Source organism: Dipodomys ordii, unplaced genomic scaffold (genome assembly GCF_000151885.1).
Source record: "Dipodomys ordii isolate 6190 unplaced genomic scaffold, Dord_2.0 Scaffold4, whole genome shotgun sequence".
In the NCBI taxonomy this organism is placed as follows: Eukaryota; Metazoa; Chordata; class Mammalia; order Rodentia; family Heteromyidae; genus Dipodomys; species Dipodomys ordii.
The window spans coordinates 13,910,257-13,934,281 of NW_012267220.1; the positions used below are offsets into that span (position 1 = coordinate 13,910,257).

Consider the following 24,025-nt stretch of genomic DNA (forward strand, 5'->3'; position numbering starts at 1 on the left):
GTTAATTGTCTTCAAGTTCCTCATTTATATATGTGAATTAAGCAGCTTAGTAGTTACCGATTAGATGTTAACAAATGGTTCTTTCGTAGCCATTTAATAAAAGATTTATTAAAGTCTTGTTTTATTATGACGTCCACTTTGGCATCAATACTTCATTAGTTATGCTCCCATAGCTTTTTACCTGGCATTCAGTTATGCTTCACTAATTATTAATGCATGAAATTGCATATCAAATTACCTCTTTATTAGTGCATTTTTAATTTAAATACTGACATGTTCTGGACTACATTCATGTGAGATCAATTTCTCCAATCCTTTATACAAGATAGAATACCTAAACAGAAGTATTGTTTACTAAGATACTACCTCTTTTTTTCTTTTCTATCTTCACATGTGTTCACTTGCAGTACTAGTTATTGGACCTAGGATCTCACACACCCTAGGCAAGAGAACTACTATTGAGCCACACACCCAGCTCTTTTATTTTAGTTTTTGAGATAAGGAGTCACTAACTTTGCCAATGTCTAAAGCAGGACCCTCCTGCTTCGCCCTCCCACACTTCTGGAATCATGAAGATGTTCCACCATACCTAGCTTTTTTTCCACCTTAAAATGACTGGAGGGTTAGACAAGGGAATCATACAAACACCAAATCTGAGTCCGTTTCACCTATTGAAATTGTGAGCAGGATCACACACAGAGTGAACTGGTAGTACCAAGAGAAAAGTTTTCTGGTTAATGGAAATGTAGCCCCCCCCTAAAATTGATTGGTGGGTTCTGTATCCTTTTGTTAATAATGCCTTGGAGATATCTAAAGATACCTGTAGGGAAAAAGAATGTCACACAATATGGAAAAATGATGAAAAAATTAAGAAAATACTAAAAAAATAAATAAAAAATAAAAAAGAAAGAAAATACTAGCACAGATTTCAAAATCAAACCATGGCCTGCCTAGGCTCAGAAATTCTTAACTTTTCAGTGCTTTATCACCACTATTTATTTTATTTAAAAAAAACAGTAAACTCATCCAAAAATGTGTTTATTAAAGCCAGTTGGATTCTAGATCTCTTACAATATAGCATCTTTAATAATTTACAGTGTTTTTAAGGTCTATATAGACATATGTGCACATTGTAAAAATAGTAAGAAGAAAAAAAAGAGGCTGGTACAATATACAAGAATTTGTTAACTGGTATTTATATCTAAGGTGGTTGAAGTTGTGATTTAAAAACCTTCATCACTGTGAGAGGAGGCTTTGGATGCCTAGCGGGAGGGGCCTAATCTCTGTAGTGACCATGTAACTCAGCATCCAAACCAGTACACTTCTACAGCATAACCTGTTGCTGTCCAGACAGAGGGACATGGTGCTACCATTCCAAGTTTATTCCCAGAATAAGGTTCATTTTAAGCATGTAATGTCTTATACTTCAGATAAGATAGGGATCAAATAGGAGAGACCAACTTTTGGTTGAATACTCAATTTGAATTTTTCTAGTTTCTAATATTTAACCTTTCATTGACTCTATATATTGTGTGGTGCTGGCTCACCACACAATGTAGATCCTATTATTGGTCTCAAAATAATATATAAAATATTTACCTTCATTTTTTACCTCAGAAATATCAAAAGTCTAAGAGGGGAACATATAATGAAGGAAGTATATTGAATGAAACTTTATTCAGGTTCAACTTCCATTGCAAAATAGTGTGTTAGTTTCAAAAGTAAACCTATATTCATAAGAATGTAAAACAAATATGAAATTTGGTTTTGAATTTACTCAAAGAACCAACATCCCAATAGCTTTGAAAACCCCAAAGCCATTTGCTGACACTAAAATAAAGCCTCCATTCTAAGAAATGTTCAAGGAAAGATTCAAAAGGTAGCTACTAGATAATGAAAACAAAAACATGATTCCTTTCATGTGAGTTTATTATAAGCTTCAGCTTGGTTACATAGCAGACATGATGGGAAGGGATGGGAAGGGGAAACAAAGGAGGAGGCAACAATGCTTGAAAAGAAATGTACTCAATATCTTTCCCATGTAATTGTAACCCCTCTATATGGTATTTTCACAGTAAAAAAGAGAAAAAATAAAAAATAAAAATAAAATGAGAAAATAGCTCATGAAGATTGTATACTGGGGTCAGTATGGATATATGATCTAAATAAAACCTAATGAATATACTAGGAATATAAAGTAGTTTCATATCATGAGAATACAAACTGTTTTGAAGTCAGATAATATACATTATGTTGTAATCCCAGATCCATTTAAAATACTATTTTATTAAGTATTACTTTTTCTTTATTACCTGTCTTATAGAGGCTGGTCTTGAACTCCTCAGCTCAAACAATCTTCTTACCTCAGTGCCCCAATAGCTAAGAATATAGACCTTTCCCATGATGCTCAGCATATTGACTTAACTGTGAAATCACCTACAAATTATTGAAACCAGAGGTCAATTTCCAATGAAATTATAATAATAATCATGGAATAATAGCAATATTGTGAGTGATAAATGAAATAATGTTAAGTAAAGCATCTGGTACATGACAGGCATCTCATGAAATTTTTTTTAATTATGGCCAAACAAAAATAACAATTGCATAGGACTAGAGTACCTAATAAGTAACAGTAGATTAAATATAATTTATCACAGAGTAACTTGTGTTTTCCAAATGATCAGAATATTATTTGTTTTAACTTGGTTATTTATGTCTGACTTTTGTTTATGTGTTGGGTAAACCAAGAATAAAATTAAAATATGATTACTTTTATCTTGATTTTCTCAGTCTTACCATGGATTTTTAAGTGGATTTTTTGTAGTGGAAACTCCAAGTCTGATGACCTACTTCTTCAGAAGAAAAGTCTTCAATTAAAGGCATGACAATTATTAATATGTTTAAGGTATTTAATTAACTAAACCAGTAAATGTCTGTAATGAAGCAATAAAATCCTTGATAGATACATTGTCTCTACACCAGTCAGAATTTATATCCCAGTTTTATTTAAGATATTGAAAGTTTTAGGTGTATTTGGCACCTGGTGAAGCTATAGTACAATTAAGTGAGAGTGTTATTTTACTTAATTAGAGTGAATCATTTCTAATTAATAGAAATTAATATATCAAGAAAGAATGAACAAACTACTTCCTGTAGGCCTTAAGTTTTTATTGAATGTGAAATTTCAATAAATCACTCATGTAATATAGATATACATATATAATATTTTGATGATGTTTGGTTCAAGAAGACTAATAATCTATAAGTATTCATATATAATAACCATTTTCCTAGAACCAAGGGAAATGAATTCTTAATTTTTCTGACATATTTCTAGTCATTTCTCTGTGAATATAATCAAAGCAAAAAGGTGCCTGTACTTTGGTCTTGTGTTACTCTGGTCACAGTTAGCCAAAGTGATTTGATCATCATCTTTTGAACATGTCCTATGCATTACACAGCATCTTTTCACTCTTCATCAGTAACTGCTTCATCTTCACCATGTTGTCTATGAAAATGTGCCTCGTTCTCCTTTAAATGATGTGTGTGTGTTTGTATATATGAACATGTGAATAGTTTATCTCTATGTATTGCCACGTGGTGAAAATTAACTTTTGTTTAATTTTAAAGCTGCCTTGGCATTTCATTCTTGAGGGTTTCATCACCAAATAATGTATACTTTGTTGTTTGTTTTTAAAGCTCTTTTCCCTCATTTCTTCTTCTTTTTTCTTTTCCTTTATGCCTACTGTATTGTTTTCTCCTTTAACTTCAGACCTGAGGAAAAACATGCTTTCGGTTACATCATTCTAAGAACTCTTTCTTCTTAACTTATCAGATTAAATTTTTGGACATGCAGTTAACCAACTAAGCTTAGTAAATCCTATTTAATAACCACTCTGGTTCTGTTCTAACCCTCTTAAGGATTTTGTAGCATTTCACCTCATATTCTGAACTACTTAAAATGCTTTCAGAAGAAATCGTATGTTGCACTTACATCCTGCACTAATATAACATTGTTGCTTTCTGGTTATACATGCTAGAAAAACAATTTGTTTTGAGACGACAAATCTAGATTCAAATCTCAACATCTGAGGAGCACTGTGATGTTGGTTTGGGTACTCATACATTTTTTTAGTTTATTTTTTCATAAAATGAGATTGATCATACCTCACAAAGACTTTATAAGGATTCATTTTAATGTCATGTGTAATGTAGCTGGTGCTCCAGTTTCTTTGCTTTTGGTTATTCTTTTCTTGGGTTGTAATTTAAAATAAAAATATTTAATTTAGTATTAATAAAGGTAAATGACAACTACCAAGACTCTGAAGAATTGATCAAAGCAGGATACCAAGAAATTATACATTGATTAATTTTTTTAATATTTTTATTGTGAAAATACCATACAGAGGGGTTACAATTACATGAGCAAGGCAATGAGTGCATTTCTTATCAAGCATTGTTGTCTCCTCCTTTGTTTCCTCGTACCATCCCTTCCCATCTCCCACCCTCCCCGCCACCTCCCAACCTTGCTCTGCCCCTCCACCCCCTGCTAAAGTTGTAAAGTTCGTTTTTTGACATAACATCTTATACATCTCATTGTTGCAATGGGTCCACCTATATCCCTATTTAAACAAGATGATTTTTCCCTTCCCCTCCCCAAATTGTACCAACATCAAATACAGTGAAAACAGGGGTTATATCATAGGGGAGGAACATACAAAACAACAAAGAAATCATCTTATAAATATGTCAAAAACAAAAGCAAGAAAGAAAATCCATTTGAGTCCTTACCTTGGGGTCCATTTCACCTAACATCAACTTATCTGACCATTTAAATTGATTAACTTTTGTGAACATTTATCCAGGATTTTTACCTTTGGAGATATTTTGGTAGTAAGAATAATCACTGAATTCTTACTTAATTGGAGTAACTTTCTAGAGGAGATAAACTAAACCATAAATATTTTCAAAGACAGGTTTGTTTAGATAAACAGAACTAATATGGGGAAGAAATGATGGGAGGGAGTGGTGCAACAGTGGTAATTTATAAAATAAAGAACAATGCATGCCTGCATACATTCATGCAGCAAATATTTATTAAAGTCTTATAGTACACTACCATGGAAAATCCATTTGTTATAGAAGACCTGAAGGATTGCTTCTGAAAAAGATGGAGCATTTTCTAGAACAAATTTCAGAATTGGAATTAATCTTGTAGGTTTAATTTTACTCTACCTGATGTCACATCACTAGCTAATAGCAATGCAATCTTATCAGATCCCAGACCCTAAATTCTAAATTCATTACCTGGTCTCCAGATTTGTTTTTATTATATTTGACATAAAAAGTTTAAACCCTCTCCCAAATATATACATTTATTAAATTTTAAGTTACATACCTGTAACTGTCTACTAATCTTATGCATGTAATCATACATAAGAAAAGATAAAAACTCAAAAGCTGAAATAAATACTTTATAGACCTTTACTCCCATTGTTTACCTGATAACTTATCTAATTAAGAAATGTTAACATAATTTATTAAATGTAAAATTATTTAATATTTATTTAGATATAGAATAATAACCATATATGAATTTTTCAATCCTATCTAACAATTATATTGATTGCTTTTGTTAGAATTGGTGATTTTTCTTGGTTCACTCTCATGCTCTGGCAAACCTATTAATATTGTTTCATTTTAGCATTTTTTAATAAACCAGGGCAAAACCTTTAAGACAGTATGGTTAAGGAGATTCTGAAGTAGCTTAGGACATTGGAAATTGTTTCAGATAACATTTTATTGCTGAGAATATGTCTAAATGTAAGCTTTTATAATTACCTTTTTTTTGGTGCAGGAAGGGGAAGTTGGGCAGTACTGAGGCTGGAACCCAAGGTCTCTTGCTTGTTAGGCTGGCACTCTGCCACTTAACCACACCTTCACCTACAGTTTTCACTAATACTTCTCAACATAGGGTCTTGCTTCTAGCTTGAATGCATGCCTAAGCCATGAGCCATCTATTCTAGGCTTGCTATTGTTTCTTGAATCGAAAACATGTGCCAGTGTGGGCAGTTTCCCTTCATGGAGATGGAATCACATGAATTTTCCTCCCCACGCTGGTTTGACATCACGACTCTTCCATTCTCAGCCTTGCACATCACTGAATATTTGATTCATAGCATGAGAAGACAGGTGTGTGCCGTTATGTCCAACTGTGGTTTGAGAAGGAGATCTTATGAACTTTTCTCCCCAAGTGGCTTCAAACCTCAGTTCTTCCATTTTCCACCTCCCTAGTTGTTGGAATTACAGAGGCGAGCCATCAGTGCCAGGCTAGCTTGTACAGTTATGAGGGAAGAGCTTCTTTAAAGAAGCAGTCTGTCTTACCAAATCCTTGAATATTACTTTATCTTGAATAGATGATTCTATCAAAAAATATATTCAGCGTACTACTGACAGCAACTGCCATCATATAAGAGACAAGCCAGCAAACTTGACCCCTCTTCCTCTTCCTTTTCCTCTATTGACTTTATTTGGAAGGTGTCTAATCTAACACTTGGGGTATTTTGCCGTAGGATACCTTACTGGCCTTTATGTTGCTAAGAGGATCTTTCAAGATCTTGCTACAACTTATTCTGGAACCTTCTATTTCATGTAACACATGTACAAAAATACTAAAAGATGAGTGTGTCATGGCTCACTTTTCTACTCTTAGCCTTATCTCAGCAAGTGTATTAGAAGTTGGGACTTACTAACAAAAGCGCAAAGGTAGGGTCCACTCTCATCATCATATTACATATGCTAGAAAGCAGTTGGGTATAGGAAAGCACACCTGTAATCTCAGCTACCTTAAGGCAGAGATAAGAGAATCATAATCTCAGGCCAGCCAGGGGCTGGGGGGGAAGCTCTCTCTGAAAAATAATTAAAGCGAAAAGGGCTAAGGTTGTATATTTCATTAGGACAGTGCCTGCCTAGCAAGCACAAAGCTCCAAGTAGAAACCTTGGTACCAGTGTGTATACAGTTTGATATATGTAATGTAGATACATAGACATTTGAAAACTCTTTATCTCACAGGCTTGTATTTTATATGAGGTAAGGGGCCTATCACATCTACATCCTACCAGTTTAGGGGCAAAAATATCCTATATTTGATCCCTCTACACACACAATACTTTGGACAAGGTAATTAAGTTGTGTTTCCTTTATATTAAAATAGTATACTTTATAAGAACCCAAATGCATACATACATGGTGCAGAGCTTATAAAGTTTAGTGTAAATTGGATAGTATTTCTTTGGTGTGTAGGTGCCCCAAGTGTATGTGCAATGAGCTTTATTTCAACTCCTACCTTTCTGAAGTCACATATATATTAGATTCGTAGTTAAATAGGATGCTCTTTGCCTTTTTTACAATCCTGAAATTCTTATATATTCCTATATCTGAAATTCTTTTTTTCTTTATTTCTACTACTCGAGTTTGAACTTGGGGATATGAGTGCTTCCTAGGCAGGCAAGCCTTTTGGCTTTATTTTTGGAACAAGTTCCCACTGTTTTTCTGGATCAGCCTGGACACAATGCTAGTCACACTTTCCCAGTAGCTGAGGAGCTGCAGAGCTGCCGGTCACCAATCTCAGCCTCCAGGCTGTATTACAGCATGAGCTACCACACCCAGCTTTCTCCTTTTCTAGCTTACTCTTCTCAAATACATGTACCGAAAGAACTTTCCTGAACAATTTTAAGCATAAATGTCCATTAATAAGTAAGTAAATTAGTAATAGTCTTACCCAAATAAGACTTTTAAGATGCTCTTTTTGTCAGAAAGATCTCTTAATATAAACTGGTACATTTGATGACATGCTACTTACTATATTAAGTAAAACATGAGACCAACATATAAAGCTGTTTGAGCCTTGCTAACAATCATTTTTAAGAGTCCATTAACTTCTGCATATGTAGTCCAGTTCACCAACAAAATCTGCAACAGAGTTTGGTGCATGATTAACTTAATGTGGCTAGTAAAAATATTTCCCTTCATAGTATAGCCTTGTGCAAAGTTTTGTTATGCTTAAGTATAACCACAGCTAAATAAAAATATAACTGAATAACTCCTCTACTTACTTAGGACTTCAAAAAGCATGATACAAGTTTTAAAAGAAAAACCCTAAAATATATTTCTGACAGTCAGCTTAACACTCTCTAGAATTATCCCCCACTGGTTTTCAGCAATTGGTTGACACATAATACTTTACTTACTGTGATTATGTTTTCAGATTTGGCATAATTATATATTGGTCAGAGGCAATTGTTAAAGTATATAATTACTAATATTGCAAAATTTTATATAAAGTATTACAAGCAGCTTTTGTCTCAAGCCATTTTTTGGTATGGTTACTAATAGCCCATATAAATTCAGGTAGCAGCAGTGGAATGTATCTTGTTTATAAGCTTTCCATTTAAGACATTTTTCTTGCTGGGATCACCTCCTAGTGTGAAAGTTGTCCAAAGATAATAGCACATCAATTCAAAAGCGTAATAGATTGGAGACCACAACATGCTATCAGCATGAAGAAGTAGTTTATCAGTCTTATAATGCACTGTGTCACAGCCAGAATCATTACATATTTGCTCTTTTGTTTTCATGTGAAAATATACAATTTACATTATGTTGTTGATTGCTTACTTGGGGTATGTTTAATTTTCTTATTTACAATATTTTCCTATAAACTGCATATCAAAATTAATGTTAGATAACAATAAAAGAAAAGGCAATTTAATTAGTGAGAGTCTGGAATATTTTTATAACTGCATAATATATTACCAACTATAAAACCTTTATAAATAAATGTATACTAAGAATAATTTTTATATTAGAAGCAAAATAATTAATTTTAAATTAACTCTGGTAAATTCTAGAAATTTGATGAATACAAGCTCATGCACAAATGGATAATCCTTTCTTATTTTTTAATTAACGAATTGTCAAGAATATCACAAAAATATTGAATTTTAGTTTATGAATGGTTTGTTGTAAGTTTTTTTAAATTTCTTAACTGTTTTGCATGTTTAGTCAATACTTGTCACATGCATTTTTAGTTTTTAGTACCACTTACAAATTATTCTTCTTAGTTAAAGCTTTTGTCAAATACTACCTTGCATCATTAGTGCTTGTAGAAGTTAATCAAAAACTACATCTAATACTTTTAACTTTCTGCATACCACATAAGTACTCTTCAGGGTTTCTTGCTTATATACTTGAAAGTATGTTTTAAAATAATTCATAAAGGATGAAAGGAAACACTTTCTCTTTAACTGCAATGGTAAAAATTCAGTGTGGGAAATTTTTCACCCAATTATTCTGGCATTCTATTCCTTTTGACCTTGAGTAAGAGAAAATTTTTTTAGTATTGTGTTTTTTTGTAAATCTGACATTACACAGCAATGACCTTGTCAATGTGGCACTACATCCAGTACTGGGAAGGTGACTCACTAGCCAAGACATTGTCCTCAATAGTTTGAAAGGAGAAAAGTTAGGGAGAAGGCATGTTGTGCAGAAAAAAATTTTATGCCTGTTTCTCTCCTCAAAAAGCAGATGTGTAAAGAGAGTCAGGAAATTATATTTCTCTGTGTGTGTATATGGGGGAGGGGTACCCATGTGCACATGCATATAGGCCATTACATTTAAAAGATTTAGAATTGAGTTGGGGGTCCTTGCTAGTAAAAGATGATTAGAGATAGCTCTTTCTTATATAAATTTTAATATAAGTAATAAATTCCAGGAAAGTTTTTTGGGGAAAAGGTGAAGGACAGAAAGATAACATTGTCTTATGTAAAAGGTAGTGAAACATTTGGGGAAGTTGTAAATACCCAAGGCAAATTGTCAGCTGGAGTTGTACAAGGCTCAGAAGCAAACATTAAGTTCAGAGAGAACAGGAAAGAGAACCCCTAGCTAAGGCATTTGTGAAAGAAGACTCTGCTGATGAAAATAATTTTTAAAGCATTAGGGAATGCAGATGCTATAGGAAATGAACTAGGGCCTACACAAAATAGATACAATTGAATAGGAATAAAATAAAAGCCAGTAAACATGGTAGATGCTTAAGCAACAATGACAGGGAAAGCAAGGCTGTTGAGCAGAGTGACTTGAGCCTGCAATCCTAGCTACTGAGGAGGCTGAGATCTGGAAGATTTAAGACCAGTTCTGGGGAAAAGTTTTGAGGAAGCCTGTCTCAACCAAAAAATGCTACCTGTGGTAATGAGAGCCTCTCATCCCAGCTACTCAAGAAGCATTAATAAAGGGACTTCAGTCTAGATCAGCCTGGGCACAAATATGAGATCATTTTGAAAGAAAGTAACTAAAGTAAAAAGGGATGGGATCATGACTCAAACGGCAGAAAGACTACATGGCAAACATAAGGACTTCAGTTCAAACCGCAATACGACAAAAATAAATAAAATGTAGGGACAAGGGAAAAGGACTGGGGAAACTTAAAGGAGGAATTAATATGAATAAAAAGTGAGATATTGAAAATAAAATAAATAAATATTTGAGCTGTTCCAGGTCCAATTGAGGTCCAGTAGATTTACCCTTGGATTGTACCAATTTCATTTGTTCTAAAGTGACTACTTAAAGTAAGCTACCAGCAGCGACCTTCAAAATAAAAAAGGTTTTTGGTGTTGTTTTGTTTTTTGAATTAACTCTCTGTTATACAGTTTTGACTGGGAGTGTTCAAATTAAGGTGGATATCAGAAAGAAATATGCAAAAACACCTTTCTGCCATGCTTCTCAAAGTGTGGTTCCTGGACCCAACATCAGTTACTGAAGTTCTTCCTTCCAGACCTGCTAGCTTTTCACATGATCATCACTTGAGTCTCCTGTAACCTAAAGCTTCAAGAGCAACAATTTAACATATGGAATGATCTCTCACATACATTTCTTCTTTTTTTCTATTGTTCAGGTGAAGTAAGACAGTAAGTACATTTCTTATCAAACTTGGTACCTCTTCCTCTCAGATACATTCTCTTCAGAGTATTGGCTTAATTCTTCCTACATAAATTCACAAGTCCTACCTAAACCTGTGATTCTGAAATCTGTCTGGCCACACTGTTTTTGTGTAGGAGATGGTTGACCATGGAATGCAAACTTGTGCAGCTGTGCAGGTACATGGGGCAGGGCTTCTTCCTGAAAATTCGCAGCAAGATCCTTGTCAGGAGTTTCACAGAACTTGTAAGCACCAGCATCGTTGGGTGCTCGAGATTTCCTTCACATATAATATAATTAAGCATTTAAGCACAGTACGTAACTGTACTGGCTCTCTTTGGGTATCTGTAGAGATTACCTTGCCAAAAAGCAAGGGAAAAAAATAGTAAGCCAACCCTTAATTGAGAATGTGTAATTTCCTGTATGGACTTGACTTCTTTAGTTTTCTGTTTAGTAAATAGTTGTGTGAAATCGTGTATTCTTTTACATCATTATGTCAAGTGCATCATCTAATTAAAATGATTTTTACCCATTTAATTAGTTACGAACATATGCCTAAGTATACATTGAGCAGATCATCCAGTTGGTTTTAAAACATAAAATTCAGAATTTGATAGTGAAAATGGAAATGGTTGTGAGAAACACAGTTTTGAACTGTGGAAAGGCTTAGGTAAAATACCACTAACACTTAGGTCCTTCAGTTCTTTCAAATACATACTGATGGATAATTTGGGTTGATTTGTCTTCTGCAGTATTTAATAAATATACTCTCATTTCCAGATATGATATAAGTAAAATGAATGATAATAGGCAAAATGGAAAGGTAACACAATAATACTTGCTATATTCTAACAATGTTCTAAAGTATTTTAAGAATACTCTAGGCAAATTATCTTTTGTTTCGACATCAAGTGACTATTTTGACTCAGTAGTTAATTTTAGTTTTCATATATTTCCAGGTAAGTTTAATCCACAAGTCTGGGATTCATTTGCTTTAGATCTGAAAATGTAATTTTGGAAAAGTCGTTTGATGTTGAGGAAATCTTATGAGACCTTTAATAAGCCTTTTAAATCCAGAAAGTTATATTTTGCCAGAAGGAAAAAGGAACCTACATTTCTATTACCTCTTAAATTGGAAACTTGGATATTGAAAAGGTGGGAAATTTGGCCAAATCCAGCCCATCTTTCTTCTCATTGTTACATTGTCTTTGAAATCAGAGTATCTCATTTGAAGAAAGTAATCTGTATCCTAGGTAACTTCTTATTGATTTACCTACAAACATCAGTAGAAAGCAGGGTGTTGGAGACATTTTATTTTTAACTGTTTACATTTAGTGTAATGTAAATTACTCTCTTTGTCCAACAAAGAAAGTAAGAAGAGGAAGGCAGCATCAGCATTTCCTATGCAGAAATGACTTTCTCCCTGTAGAATATGGTAGATGATGTATGCGGTAGAAATATTTCTCCAGGTGTCTCTGTGTCACTAATAAAGCTTTCAACTGAGCCTTAGGGACAGAAGCCGCACACCAACTGCTACACTATTTATTCCAATCATTTGCTTTGTTAATCTCCAAAAAGGTTTTTTATGCCATATAAACCATTGAAGAAAAAGAACTGTTTTCTGTGAAGATAACTACTTATGAAGTTAAGCTAATTAAAATTTCATTTAGTAGTTGCACACTTTCTCTTTGACTTTAATTTTCACTTTTAATCTCCCATTGAGGAAATGGCTCAAACCACTTTGAATAATTCTATAATTCATTTTCAAGGGATGTTTTTCATCTAGGTCCCTATAATTTCTGACTTATTACTATTTACTTCATATTAGAAGAATAACATGATTATATTAATTCCTGAACAAAAGACTAATATTAACTCATTTTTCCTGGTGATTCTTACAGGCTTATTATAAGTTATTTATCTTTAAACTTAAAGTTGGGATCCTCTTAAATAAGCATGAACATACTGATATTATAAATGGTATAAAAGTCACATTTAAATTCACCCCCCAAAAAAAACACATTTTTACCTCTAAAAACCTTATGATGCTGTATTTTATAGTTATTATTTTGAAAGACAACACCAACTGATCAAAAGGTAAAAAATAGTACACCTTTTAAGAGATTGAGTACAAAACCCACAAACTAAATGGTAATCATAGTTGGCCTGAAGTAAAAGGAGATAGAAAAAAATAACTAGACATACAGAAGGATTTCAATAAAGCAAGAAATTGTAATATTTAAACAAAACCTTTCATTTGAGGCTAGAAGAAAACCTGAAATGAAAATGTTACTTTGGGTTCTTCTATGCCTTGAACAAATAGATTAAAAGGAAGAAGTTGAGGTCTAAGAACACAAAACTTAACCTACTTTGGCAAAGGGAAAGAATAGAAATGCTTCGAAAAAAGAATGCAGGCTTCTCTGATACTTTGAATACTGGGTCTAGGATTAAAAAGCAGGCAGGCAGGAAGAATTATGGAAAATTACCCAGAGTCCTTCAGACAGAGAGACCAAAGGATAGAATTACCAAAACCTTGACCAAGAAGGAAGGAGTGTAGTCAGCAAAGAAAGGTGGAGAAATTCCATCTTTGTCCTGACTGCCTTTAAATTTGTGATACTACCCTTAGAAAAGTACATCCTAGAATCCATTAAAAATATAAAGCAAAACCAAGGCTGAACGCTGAAATAGAAAAGTCTGTCAGAAGTCAGATCAACAAAAGAAAGAGATCTTTCAAGTTCCAAAGACAAAAGAGCCACCTATAATTGTGCTTAATCTAGAGTAGTCCTTGCCATTGATGTAATGGGGACTGCATAGCATTACGAGTTAATGATGCAGTGGGGTTCTACCATTCCTGTCTTCTTGTTGTTGTTGTTGTGGTTAAATAGAATTCCCCTCAAGATTCTGAAGCCACAAAGCAACTGTTAGTGCTCAGTGACCTTCTGCACCCACTGTCTTTAGGGCTTTGAAATTGATTTTCCTCATCTCAGTCTCTGATAGTCTCTCTTCAAGTGTGCCTCTCTAGTTCGGCACCAGAGTGAAAACAGCGGCCGTACATAGCTGGGGAACTGGAGGCAGGCCTCATGCAGGGCATCATTAGAAAACATCAGAACAAAATCAGCCAGCCCCGGTGTGCTCTGTGTTAAAAAGAAACGGCTGCTGCTTTATTGCTGAATACAATGGGGGATATCCTCTCAGGATTCACCTTTTTTTTTTTTCCTCATTCCCAAATATGGTCTGAAGAGTAAAGAAAATTTCTGCCTTTATTCTCCAAACCTCATGTGGATGCTGGGTCAAAACCATATGTTTTTGATGATAATTTTTGCAGATTTTTTTAATGTACATCAAAAGGCATATTCCCAAAGCTGCATGACCTGGCAAAGAGTCAGAGAATAAGGAGACACACAGTGACACACAGAAGTAGGTGTCTCATAAGGAATGAGGTGACAAAGTAATTTTCTCCTATGGAAAGTCATAGTATAGGTGCTTTACATAGCAGAATTTCAATATCCATTTCAGTATTCATTAAATATTTGTGGAGTTCTAAACATAATGGAAGCATTGTGTTTAACCTTGAAAGAGCCAAAACTGAGTTGTGGGTTTAAAGATACATATTAATCAGTATACACTTTGTCTGTGTTCATGTTTTATGTATTACAGTAGAAAGGCATTGTTGCCTTTCAAAAAATAGCTTACTATCTATCTGATCACCAAAACTAGCCCAGGTCTATAAAATTTGAAACTATGGGAAATGCATTGACATGGACTTTTCCTACTGTTTCTTTTTTTGCCAGGATGGGGATTTGGATTCAGAGCCTCTTGCTTACCAGGCTGGTGCTCTACCAGTTGAGCTATGCCTCTCTCAACCTTTTGCTTTCATCACTTTTTTAAATAAGGTCTACCTCTTTATTGAGTGGGCCTGTTTACATTTCTGTATATTACCATGCCCAGCCTTTTGCTATTTCTTTTTTTTTCTTTTTTCCTTTTTTGACAGTCCTAGGGCTTGAATTCAGGGCCTGGATGTTGTGCCTGAAGAGTCTTTGTCTGATTAACTAAAGATAAGTCTTACAGATATTTCTGCCTTGGTTGGCTTCAAACTACGATCCTCAGATCTCAGCTTCCTGAGTAACAAGGTGTGAGCCACCGGTGCCCAGCCTTTGCTACTATTTCTAAGACCCTTTCACAAGTATATTTTGCCATATTTGTTTTGAGGCTTAATTTGACCTGAAAGAATTAGTCTTCCCACAAATGACAACATTTGTTTGTAAATGTTTTAAAAATATACTAATTTGAACAACCTTTACTTGCACCTACATTATTCGAAAACCATCTGAAAATATAAAGACAAGTGATTTTAAAATTCAAAGCACTAGTATTTCTGACTCATTGCTCACTGTTTTATGACATGCCTGTGTTTATTGGGCTTGTGTATGGTGCACACCCTAATCTGATGCTCTTCTAATGTGGATGGTCAGTTAGACAAAGGAGGAAGAAATGTACTTCTGAGATATAGAGTCAGTAACCACAAAACAATGCAATTAAGTCCTATTTTCTCTTGCAGCTGTGAAAATAAATTTAGGTATTAAATTAGATTTCTTCTGAATCTATAAACAGTTGTTCAAGGGAGTTACAATGTGGCATATCTGTTTATTCTCCAGCGCATGTGGAGAATAAACTATTTTTCCCATCTCTTTCCCCTGGCGTCATATCTCAATTCCCATTTCATTTTTCACACTGAGTATTACAACTGTATTTGTCCCTCGTTCTCTTTGCTGTTCATCCTCCTCCTCAACTACCCACAAAAGGTCTTCAATTCCACTAATATTGATGAGGACTATATTTTAAAATATATCTTTTGGAAGAGAGTGCTGGGAATCAAACCTAGGACTTAACTCATGCTAGGCACCTGCTCTTCCACTAAACTACACATCCTCCTCCTTTACCTTTGTTTCCAATTGTATCTTGAAGTTACATTTTCTCCTAAGAAAAATAATAATCTTATAATAATTCAAACCTACTGTTTGAGAGTTTGTTGCCTGGATCATCAACCACAGCGTGTGCCGATATCTTAGATTCTGGAAATTGAAACAATACAGGTCTAATTTGACACTAGCACTTATCAAACTCATCACGCATGTGGATATTCACATTTTTAGTGTTAAAGTTGAGATGATATTTAGAGTTCCCTAGGCTCAGGTTTAAATCCCACTTCTCATTAAGAAATTACTTAAACCACTTTGAATAAAACTATACCAACATTTTTTCAGGGATGCTTTTCATTTCTGTTCCTCTGAGTTCCAATTTATTTTTATTTGGTTTATTTTATGGTATTTATGTATCTATTATTTGTGCCTTCTTGCCCAAGATATTCAGTTTCTCTATGACTCAATTCCCACTTTGTTTTGTGTGTACTTAACTGAACAACTAGTAGGTACCAGGAACATTTTCAGCCTTGGAACTGTGGAGGTGAATATGATGAAGTACAATACAACCACTGTTTATCTTGACTGTTAGAATGTAAATTCTATGAAGTCATCATCTTGATCCATTCATCTACTGAGGGGCATCTGGGTTGGTTCCATATCTCAGCTATGGTAAATAAAGCTGCAATAAACATAGTTGTGCTGGTAGCTTTAGTATGGTCTTGTTTGTGATCATTCGGGTAAACGCCCAAATGTGAGATTGCTGGGTCATAGAGGAGCTCTATGTGGAGTCTTTTGAGGAACCTCCATACTAGTCTTCTCCACTGACACATTGAGTTTCCTCCATTGTCAGTAGGGAGGGCTAGCTAGCCTTCATGCTGAGGGGAAGACCACTTCAGTCCTGGTGGTACATTCTGCCATCAGTGTGCCACACTTAAAGCCCTAGGAGTAACTTGTCATCTCACCAGTTATTCCACGTTGTGAGAATCTCAGAGACCTTCTGCAACTGCTGCTATCCCTACACACTCTGTGCCTCCCTTTCTCTCTGGAATTCTCTTATCTCCTCACTTCTCTGTCTGAGATTTAAGGCACAGATTTCTTCTACTCACATCCTCTCCTTGGTATTCTGGAATCTCTTGTTTCCTTGAACAAAAGGCCAGGTCTTTTCCCAGAGACAGTGAACCCTGCCTCCTCTACCATTCCTGTTTCTGTTCCTAGCCCTTAATAAAATGTGATAGTTTTTCTAGCCTGAGGAGAATAGTTTCTGAATTCTACTTCTTTAACATTATTGATATAACCCAACTCATCCTTATTTCTATATTCCCAAAGACTACAAGAAGGGAATTAATCCATCTTTGGCCACAGGTTGGCATAACTTACTATTGCTGGCTTCTAGATCATGTCTCTGGACCTCCAGCATGATATGGTGGGAGTAGAAAGAGCCAGGGATTTCCCTGAAGTCTTGCTATCTCTTCAGGTTATTCGCCATTAAGCAGAGGCGGACCTCTCACCCTGGATCTGTTGAATCCTCTTTTCTCATGGTTCTTTTTCTACCTCCATGTACCTGAAAATATTCTCCCACTCTAGAGAGAAACTCCTTTTGGTTCGTTACACCATATTTTTTACTCCTAGATTTTCCTGGTTCAGTCTTTTTCTCCAGTTCGGTCTATTTTACCCAATGATCTGGGCTTTCCGAAAAACCAACAAGAGATTCAGGTCATTTCTACTTCTCTTAGGCCAGATCTGGGATCCATGAAATCAAACAACTGCTGGAATTGAGAAGGGTGAGGTATAGCAAATCAAAGAAGAGGGAAACATTTCCACATGGAAAATTCACACTTTTAGGCAGTACTTTGAAATTTTAGCCCACCCCACAATAAACAAATAACAAGATGGTAACTGATTGCAAGAAGCATCTTGAAGAAAACAAACATGAAGATTATGATCTAGCGAGAAGGGAGTAGGCTTTCAGTTGGATAGTCAGGAAATAATAGCTGCAACAAGATATGGAAGATAAAGGATGACAGTATTAATACTCATTTTGTCTTTACATTATAATAAGTAATGAAATAACAGTCCACCACACTTAGTAGGTCCTCAGGACCTACTTTAGAGAATGGATAGCTAACTCAGTCAAAAGTCATACCAGCTGGGTATGGTATCACACACTGGTAACCCCTGCACCCTAGAGGTTAAAGCAAAAGGATCTTGAGTTCAATATTAGCCTTCACTATTAATAAGATCAAGGCCAACCTGGACTACAATGTCTCTCTTCATACAAGCAAATAAACAAATAAAATGTGGTATCAGGTATCCAATCTGAAGACAAGCCTGAAGGATATATTTACACTATAAAACAAGCAAGTTGTTTCACAATCGTGGAAAGTATTTTTTCCCTATACTTATCAGAGATGTTTGTTTGACCATGTACAATAGGTCCTGTAATGTACACAGAATTTTTTTGGGGGGTCCAGTTGTGGGGCCTGAACTCTGGGCTTGGACACTGTCCCTCAGCTCTTCAGCTCATGGCTAGTGTTCTACCACTTGAGTCACAGCGCCACTTCCAGCTTTTTTCTTTTTGCTTATGTGGTGCTGAGGAATCGAACCCAGGGCCTCATGCATGCAAGGCAAGCGCTCTACCACTGAGCCACCTTCCGACCCCACCAGAACTTTTTACAATGAAACTTCATGGTGAACACCATAGGATCAGTCCAATTCCATGTCCAGTGCACTATTACCAACAAGAACATGTATGTATCTTTAGGCTGTGAGTTTGTTTTTGTGTCATCTCCAGTATCATTGAAGGAATAGTCTGTCACTCTGAGATGCTGCCCCTCTTGCTCACTCTTCTTATATAATCTTTTTTTAAAAGTGAGAATTTACATCAGGGGGACAACTATAGCCCACCGTCCCTCCCTGCGACCTGCTGTTTGTACTGCTTGTGAGCTAAGAATGGTTGTTAGATCTTTAAATAATTGACAGCATGAGAAGAAAAGACTATTTCAGGATCTGGGGAGCTTCTGTAAAATTAACATTTCCATGTCCATAAATAAAGTTTTATTAGAAGAGAGCCATACTCAGCCACTTGCTCATTGTCTATGGCACCTTTCATAGCATAACAGCAGGATTGTATGATATGGGCAGAAAGGCCTAAAATGCATACGTACTCTCTGGCCCTTTATAGAAGTTTGCTGAAACTTGATCTAAATGACCAGGTGACTTCTTGGCACCATGCAGCCTCTTCTCATCCAGAGCAATGACAGTGTGTGGGACTGCTTATGTCAAATTGTATATGTGCATGTATGTGTGTGTGTGCACGTGCGCATGTGCACATACACACACACATGTTACACAAGCACCAATATTGGGGCTTGAACCCAGAGCCCCATGCCATCCCTCGGTATTTTCACTCAAAGCTGGCATTCTACTACTTGAGCCACACCCCCACTTCCAGATTTTTGGTTGTTAATTGGAGAAAAGAGTTTCATGAATTTTTCTATCCTGGTTGGCTTTGAACCTCAGATTTCAGCCTTCTGAGTAGCTAGGATCGCAGGTGTGAGCTACCAGTGCCTGGCATCCTGTATCATATTTATAAAGTAAGGAATTCATTTTGAACATACTAGTTTTAATAATGTTACCTTTGGGGGCTGGGAAGGTGGCTCAGTGGTAGAGTGCTTGCCTTGCATGTATTAGGCCCTGGGTTCGATTCCTAAGTACCACATAAGCAGAAAAAGCTGGAAATGGTGCTATGGCTCAAGTAGTACAGTGCTAGCCTTGAGCTGAAAAGCTGAAGGACAGCACCCAGGCCCAGAGTTCAGGCCCCACAACCAACAAACAAAAAACAAAGTAATGTTACCTTCGGAATTTTGGTTTAAAAGTCTTCAAATTATGGTTTTCTCTCTTTTGGAATATAGATTTCAGTGTATAAATAGCAAACAAAAGCAGAAAAATGATTATGTAGCTAATGCTTATTGAGCACTTATCCAGGCCAGTAATATGATATACATTAGTTCTCTTAATCCTCATGAGAGTCTGTTAACTAGGTACCCTTAGCAAACCCACTTCACAGATAAGAAAACCAAGACACAGAAAACAGGAGTAACTTACCAGATCATTATCCAATTATAGGATATAACATAGGATTAACATCCAATTATAGATGAAATCTGGATTTTCAAACAGTGTAGTTTCAAAAACTTTGCTTTTAATAATCAGGCTGAATAGGAATAGGCTAGGAGGTACTAAAATTGCTGCTTTCAATATACCATTTAATTCAGGCTATAAACTTTTAAATTACTTTTATAGGAAAGGAGGAAGGAAAAATGGAAGGAAATGAGGAAAATTAATTCACAATATACTTACTAGTATAATTTATAAACGTTGTAACTTACCATTTGCCTCTGTTCTAGTTTTGTGGTTGGCAAAGCACTTTTAGACACTGTGACTGGTTTACAACTCCATTAGATAAATAACTCATTTGCTTTATCTTGTAGATGAAAAAAAAACTGAGGATATCTAGAATACATTACTAGGAGATGATAGACCAAGAGCTTAAAAAAAAACCTCTGGAGAGCTCAAATAGTGTAATTTGTAGTTAGACAAAGTGAAATCCAACAAAATGAGCACCAGGATATTGGGGAGCAGTGGGAGGGTGGAAAGGAGAGGAGGAAGGGTGGACAAATGACAGAGGGAAGGGGAGGAGAATGTAGCCAAGAACTCATGGTATATACCACAAAATTAAGAAAAGTAAAGGAAGGGGTGGGCCAAATGGGCTTGAGAATGATGCAGGGGCTGATCGAGATGCATTGTATTCATAAACTCCTTTGTGGACTGGCACCTCCTTTGTATAACTACATAAACATAATGAAAACGTTTTTAATCTGTATTTTTTAACCTGGAATTCTTTTCATGATATCTATATTAGACAAACTTTCATGACTTTCACCATAACCATATACCAGCTACATTATTAGCCACTTAATTTTCTGGGGACTGATTTTGCGTGTCACTTAAATATCTATTTATCTTTCCCTAAGTCATAAAATACTTGACACAATGAGTTCAGTTCTTTCTTATTCATCAAATACTTATGTCGCGTTCATTATATTCCAAGCACTTTACAGTATATAATTAGCTCACTTGAGCCTTATAACAACTCTTAAAAAGGATATACTATTACGATTTCCCTTTTACAGGCTAAGAAATTAAAACTCAGAGAAAAGTTGAAAAACTTGTCCAATGACACCTAGTACATGGCAAAGCAGGATTTAAATATTGGTAGCCTACCTTCCTAATTCTGTACTCGTAAGCCCTTAATTTGCAGAAACTGGGCAATCATTTTCCAATATACAGTAAAATACATACAAAAATACATAACATGAAAAATATTGAGCCATGTATTCCATAAAAGCATCTTGCAGAAAGACCTTAGTGGAATATTCAAGAATATTTTTAAGTATGAAAAAGAGAATGCGGCCTGCGACTTCATTGACAAATTCGAAGTGGATGTAGTTCACACATTAGAACTTAAATACTCCATGGAATTAACATAGCATTAAATGTAAACCATAGAACACATGATAATTTTTTTGGAGAATTGTTAGTATTCATAGAAGCTTAAAATCAGTTATCTTTCCCTTAGAATCCCCTTAGAATTCCTTAGTCAGTGCTCATGTCATGTGATTATTTAATCTCTGCTTACACACTTTTTAGACAATAGTGTGTTATATGGCTCACTTGTTAGAGAATCTTTTTCTATGTGATCTAAAACCTGCTTTAGTGACCTATCTTTTATTTTTGCTGGGTTTTAGAAAGCATTTTGTGATTCCTTCCCATAGCCACCCTCAGAAAATTTACCTTCCTGATTACATTTTTCATAACTAAAAGTAGAGTAATCAACACTCTTGGAACTGACCAGCTGCCTATGGCTCAGGCTAGCGTAAGAAGTTTTTCTTGGACCTCCGGTGTTTTCTTGCCTATGTGTGTTTACAGGAACTCATCATATTCTCACATAATAGTAATTGCATGTGTAGCTATAAAGGAACAAGACTGGCTTATGTGTTTGAATTACAAAGATGCTCTTCCAGCAGGTTATTGAGGGAAGTTCCGAGATGCTTTTTTGCTTAAGAAATAAAATGATTAGAATAACTTTTGAAAGGGCATAAACAGGGCTGGGAAGGTGGCTCAGTGGTAGAGTGTTTGCCCTGCATGCCTGAGGCCCTGGGTTCGATTCCTCAGCACCACATAAGCAAAAAGAAAAAAGCCGGAAGTGGTGCTGCGGCTCAAGTGGTAGAGCGCTAGCCTTGAGCTGAAGAGCTGAGGGACAGCGCCCAGGCCCAGAGTTCAGGCCCCACGACCGGACCCCCCCCCAAGAAAAAAAGAAAGAAAGGGCATAAACATTCTGCACATAAACATTTATGTTTTATATACATTTAAAAAATCTCCCTAAGATATGTATTCAAATGTTTTCTTTTCTTTCATGCGATTGTTTCTAACGCATTTATAAGATTATTTCTTTGTTGCTTTGTATGTCCCTCCCCCACAGTATAACCCCTGCTTTCACTGTATTTCATGTCTGTATAACTTGTGGAGGGGAAAGGGAAAAACAAGTCGTTTAAATAGGGATACAGGTGGACCCATTGCAACAATGAGATGTACAAGTCGTTATGTCGAAGACCAACTTTACAACTTTGGTGGGGGGTGGGCGGGGAGGGTTGGTGGGGGGAGGATGGGAAGGGATGGGAAGAGGAAACAAAGGAGGAGGCAACAATGCTTGATAAGAAATGTACTCACTATCTTGCCCATGTAATTGTAACCCCTCTGTACCATATTTTCACAATAAAAATTTAAAAAAAAAAAATCTCTCTCAGCCATGCACCAGTGGCTCACACCTACAATGCTAGCTACTCAGGAGGCTGAGATCTGAGGATCCCAGTTCAACACCAGCCCTGACAGGAAAGTCCATGAGACTCTTATCTCCAGTTAACCACCAGCAAACCAGAAGTGGTGCTGTGGCTCAAGTGGTAGAGCCCTCACCTTGAGCTGAAGAACTCAGGGACCATGCCCAGGCCCAGACTTCAAGCCCCATGACTTACCAAAAGGAAAAAAAAAAAAAACAATCACTCTCATTGGAGTTGTTTTGTGAGGGTTTGTTTTATTGTTTTTAACTTTTACAATTATATGAGGCAAATGGAAAAGTGAGACAGAACAGACAGACAGAGGGAGACAGAATAGAGCCCAAAGCCTAGCTATGTCTGTCTCGTATTTGAACATATTCCTATCTTAACCTCCTTGTGTTTTTTGTTCTCTCTTTCCACAGGCATTTCCTATTCAAAACAGGGACAGGGACAACGCCACTGTTCAGCACTGCAACCCCAGGATACACAATGGCATCTGGCTCTGTTTATTCACCGCCTACTCGGCCATTACCTAGAAACACACTATCAAGAAGTGCTTTCAAATTCAAGAAGTCTTCAAAGTACTGTAGCTGGAAATGCACTGCACTCTGTGCTGTAGGAGTCTCTGTGCTCCTAGCAATCCTCCTCTCCTATTTTATAGGTAAGAACACGTTTTAAGAATTATGTTGTCTATTAATTGAGACACTATACTATTATTGAGTTCGTTTTTTTAATAATAGGGAGTCTAATCTGAGTTTATCTTTTGTGAAAAAAAAGGTGTTGCTAATAGTATGTTGTAAATCACAGAGTGTGTTAGGTTTCTGCAGATGTAGATTAATATGAAAGCTGAGTGTGTTAGGTAACTCATTTCCATAAAAAAGCAAGGTTCTTTCTTAAACATAAGCTGTAGTGTATGCTTGTGCCTGAACTTATCTCTTATGAAATATAGCTGCTCTATGACATTTGCTGTGCACAAAGTCATCCAGGCACTTGTAAGATTGAACACGCTACAGGGCTCTCCTTCTATGTGGGCTCAATGGAGAACTCTACTGCCTATGGTATTACATGTCTTTCGGCCAACTCAGCTGTCTACCTGGAAAGCTCCTCACTCAGGGACACCATAGAGCTCTAGGAACAGTCTCCAGAGAAATGAGCATCCATAATGCAATGGATGGATTAAATTCTCATTCAAACATGGGGATTTTCCTCTTTTCTGATGTAGTGATCAGATT

The 24,025-nt window shown here is 35.9% G+C and overlaps 1 protein-coding gene across 1 annotated transcript in view; it reads left to right on the top strand.

Moving 5' to 3' along the window:
• The window catches only part of Tenm3 (teneurin transmembrane protein 3), a 444,870-nt gene that overhangs the window by 261,762 nt on the left and 159,083 nt on the right, over nucleotides 1-24,025 (top strand). The window contains exon 4 of the mRNA XM_013023835.1: nucleotides 23,216-23,454. Coding sequence (XP_012879289.1) covers nucleotides 23,216-23,454 — 239 coding nt within the window. The remainder of the gene's footprint in view (nucleotides 1-23,215; nucleotides 23,455-24,025) is intronic.